The following is a 4,465-nucleotide window of genomic DNA, read 5'->3' as shown; positions in this document are numbered from 1 at the left end:
TATCCCCGACTGATCTCTTTTACCATCCGATGACATCTATAGCTCCGACCTCTTTCCTTGAGCATCCTTAAACTCATGTCTCCAACAGTTTGCTGGCCATCTTCACTTAGATAACCTGCAGGGACTTGTTTAAAATCAAGCTCATTAGTTCCTGTGTCGCTCCAATAGTTTACATAATCTCCTCCAAAGATCAGACTCCTTACTTTCCTCTTTCACATTCAGTCAGGTCCTACTAATTCTTTCTCTAAGAAGTTTCTAAAGTCTGTTTTTCCTTTCCATGTCCACTATTGTTGTCTTAGTTTAGGGTCTTCCTGCCTTCCCCTAGTTTTCTAACTGCTCGGCCTGTCACCCTTTTTTCCCCTCTCTTGTTCACTCTTCATTGCCATAACGGTTAATTTTCTAAAACACAGGGAACAATCAAGTCATTCCGTTCTCTACACTCCTTTCCTGGTGCCGGCAGGATGAAGAGCACATTTCCTTAGCATGACATTCAAGACTGCCATCTGGACTCACCCAACCTAAGCCTTGTCCTTCCACAATGCCACTATAGTCTCACCAAACAAATCATCTCCAAAAATGCTACATACTTTCTCACATCGTTGCAAAGAAAGAAAATCTGTGTGCATCCTTCAACTGAAATTGTTAGCTTTCCCATAAAGACCTACCTCACCACCTTCCTGAAGAACTGCCACTTCCTCCCTAGTGTACCTCAGAATTTTCCTTATGACCTATACCTATCCTGCTTTTGATTAGCTGTCTGTATGTGTTTCTACGGTGCTGAATAGTGGCTGCTTTTCATCTTTGTATCCTCAAGGCTGGGCATTAAGTAGGAGAAATGTCTGTTGAATGAATGAGTCAACAGTCTTTCTATAACTACAGGTCACAGCCGATCACTCATCTTTTAAATCCTTTTAATGCCATAGAAGTATAAGAAAAAAAACTTAGAAACTGCACTTGGATACCATGGGAAAATACAAGTCTCTTTAAAATAAATTTTTAGAGACCATTACATTTTCTGTAACAGCACTTTTACCATTTACTGATAATGGAGAACTCTGCCCATTTAGTTAGTCTATAATCATTCCTTGGTCAATCTCATTTCAAATTATCTACCTGAGGGATATAGAATCCTTTGATTCTAATCTATAGCAATTTTGAGACTAGTGTGAACAAAAATGGTCATATTGGCATGGGCAGTGAGTACTTTGAATTGAAATTACATATAATGAATACAAGAAATTCTGATGTTCAACAAATAAAATTTCTTGCTATATTTAATAAATATTTAATCCATACTGGGCAAAAAAATAAAAAGTTTATTTAGCAAAAAAGAATGTTCATTTACTGTATCTAGTAACAGAATTTAAACCCACTAAAGCACACCTAAATAGAATTTTCTTAAAGAACAAAGCTGAGCTTCCTCTGACTGTCTGCAATAAAAGACTATCTGGGAGCTAAGTGAAAAGACTGAGGGGGTGCTCCATCCTTTCATGCCACTGGTGTATTATTTAGACTGCTTCCCTGCTACTAAAATATGTATTCAACCACAGAATTTTTACATAACAATGTTTCTGAAATGATCAGTATCATAAAGTTTATGATGCTAAGGCTATGATTTTAACTCCTAACACTCAACAAGAATGTCATAGTTTATAGCCAGTGGATGTTTGTGAAAGCAGTAAAATTGGTTACACATTTCGACTTTGATTACCCCATGCACGCACACCCAGAATTTCCAGTCCAAGGTTTTCAGTATAGAGAAAATACTGTTTCACTGTACCCTACACCAAGTTATTTTTTTTCCCACTATAAGAAACAAAAAACATACTTGTTCAAATTTTATGGTAATGAAGTTGGTCCATGAATAAATTTTTAATGAATGCCTGCTATAAGCAAGGGCACTGTGCTAAGTACAAGAAGTGAAACACCCATTGCTATAAAATATTGATATAGACAAATTATTTGAAGCCAAGATACAAGTTGTAACATCAGCATATTTTTGAAGTGAAGATTTATAAATCTGAAATTTTCCTTTCCCATTCAAATTTTTGAAAGTGTACTCCTTCATAATGTTATAACGAGTAAATGATAAATGTAACCAATGAACTCAGTCCTCAAGTAAAAAGTCTTAATACTCATTTTGTAAAGATTTCCCAAAAATAATATAACATCACCCCAAACTGAGACTGTTAAGCATTTGTATTATACACTTACAAACAGGTAGGTAAGTATTTGGTGAGCATCATACACCCAAGTTTCTCTGTCTCCTTTCTTATCTTCACCTTGAGTCAGACAATTTATGCAATTATGCTTTCTTCCCAACAGTCTATTGTCTCTATACTGTACTTTCTAAACCTTGGGATACAGCTTCAAAATTTATGAAATCTGCTAAAAAGGCACATAAAGAAAAAAAATTACCAACCACTTGATAAAGGGATGTAACTAAAACACCAAGAGCAGCAAACACCATTCCAAGGAAATTAAACTTCACATCGTAATAAGAATTTAGGATTACACCTAAAGTTATAGGAATCTGTAAAGAAAAAGAGGTAAATGTTGTTCAGAATAAATTCAAGACTATTCCTTTCATGGTGTCTTACAAGGTTAATCATAAACACATCACTGGGTAACAATGAACTTCTATAAATTGTTCTTTTCTATTTGAAAAAAGCTGACTCTTAATCCTGTTTCCTCAAAGTGAAATATGATAATTCTACATTATGTTCACATTTAATTCTATTTCAAATTTTGGTTAAAATAATGAGTCAATGCATTGCACTTTGCAAGAACGCAAACCGCATGCACCGACATAGGAAGAACCCAAACCAGTGTCTAAACAACATATAAACATAAACACGAAAGCATTCAGATCTTAAATGCTGTCAGTTTTTAAGTGCTAAAATTATTTTAGTCCATTTCCTTTTATTTAAAGATGCAGAAACCTCTGCAGTATGTCACTGCCGACAGAATCTGAGATTTATATTTTATGCTAAACCTTCAACGTTTATCACACATGGTTTGGTTCCCCTGGGGAAGGTGGGCAGCTTTCGCTTGAGCTTTTGCAGATAATCTGATACACCCAATTGCACCACCCAGTACAGCTTTCTTTTCTTACCGATCACAGCATTTAAGGATTATCGTCAAACAGTAGTTATTAAACACACAAGCACACTTCTCGGCTAAGAGCCCAAGAGTGCCAAGATGGCATTTCCACCTCCCCCAAATAAGCCTTAATTCACATGCTCACAGACGACACATGTGTGGATTTCAAGATGATGGAAGAAAGCGTGCAACGTTAACATTCAAATTTCCCGGAGAGAAAGACGGTCCAGGAGGTGGGTTGTTAGAAGTGTGCCTTGCGAAACTGAAGCTACTCACCAGCGTAAGCTGTATTTTGGTAGAGAAGGTTTTCTTGTAGCAGAGGGTCTGGATGACTATTATCACCGGCGTGGTCATGGCCTTGGCCAGCTGATAGGTGCCTATGGTGTTGTTCTGCAGAGAGAGGTTGGTGAAGACCACAAAGCCACAAAAGCTGAGGGCCAGGAGGAGGAGCTTGGAAGGCGGCAGACTTTTGGGGGCAAAGATGTCCAGCTTCTGGCAGATGTACAAGCCCAGCCAGGTGATCACAAAGTGCACCAGGGTCAGGGTCATGTTGGGGAAGCCGTGGTGCACATAGATCCATTTGTTGAGGAACACGATGCAGATGGACACCAGCAAGTTGAGCAGGAGCCCGGCGGCGATGCGCCCGTTACCCTGAACTCGGTCAGCCAGCGATGCCATGACCCCCACAAAGCCGGGGTTCTCCAGCCTCGGAGAGAGACACCTGGCCTGTCTCCGGCTGCCCTCGCCCGCCTCCTCCGCTGCCGCGTCCTCGCAGCCGCTGGCTTCACGTTCTGGCGGGAGACAGGGTCCCAGGCGAGCAACAGTGGCACACACATGCTCTGCCACCGCCCACAGAAGCCGCTACGACGCGGCAGCACGTCCCACGCGCCCCGCCCCCCGTCCACGTGACTCGGGGAATCCTCACTTCCTCCTCCAGCTGGTAGAGGAGCGGCCTAAATCCTGCGCAGGCGCGTTGGGCTCAAGGTGTGGCAAGCGGATGCCCTGGTCCTCTCTACCCTGTTGATCGCCTAACCCCGACCCTAACGGGGCCCATGTGGGACCCCTTTCTTCGTGTTTTACATTTTCTGTGTGAGTTGACTCGACTTGCTGGACAGCTGCTCTCAAGCTGGTAGAGTGGGCTGTACAGACACTGTACAATTTTACATATGAGACAAGTGCTAATTTGTGGTCCTAGCCGGAGAGCGGAAAGCATTACTTCTTGAAGGCATGATTTTAACATTTTATTTACAAACTCCAGGTATGAAGAAGAGTAGACAGTATGATGAACCTTGATATACTCATGTTAGCAAACTATTCATTTTTTCTTTTTGAATCAGTGTTTGGCCTTTTATTGTTCTAGAAA

General features: G+C 40.7%; 1 protein-coding gene across 1 annotated transcript; it reads right to left on the bottom strand.

Annotated features, from left to right (window-relative positions):
- SLC35E3 (solute carrier family 35 member E3) lies at nt 1–3,982 on the bottom strand. The gene is made up of 3 exons (XM_023520662.1): nt 3,379–3,982; nt 2,423–2,533; nt 1–124 (listed from the first exon to the last, which is right to left on the bottom strand). The coding sequence occupies exons 1-3, from the start codon at nt 3,778–3,780 to the stop codon at nt 107–109; spliced, it is 531 nt and encodes a 176-aa protein (XP_023376430.1). The 5' UTR covers nt 3,781–3,982; the 3' UTR covers nt 1–106.
- Nucleotides 3,983–4,465: the final 483 nt, after the last annotated feature.

Source organism: Pteropus vampyrus, unplaced genomic scaffold (assembly GCF_000151845.1).
Source record: "Pteropus vampyrus isolate Shadow unplaced genomic scaffold, Pvam_2.0 Scaffold9, whole genome shotgun sequence".
Lineage (NCBI taxonomy): Eukaryota > Metazoa > Chordata > Mammalia > Chiroptera > Pteropodidae > Pteropus > Pteropus vampyrus.
This window is presented reverse-complemented; position numbering and strand designations above follow the sequence as displayed.

Bases quoted from the DNA above. Each gene is read 5' to 3' on its own strand.
- SLC35E3 (XM_023520662.1), bottom strand. From the start codon at position 3,780: ATGGCATCGCTGGCTGACCGAGTTCAGGGTAACGGGCGCATCGCCGCC. The intron at 2,534-3,378 runs GTGAGTAGCTTC...TTTTCTTTACAG, and splicing joins CCAAAATACAGCTTACGCTG to ATTCCTATAACTTTAGGTGT.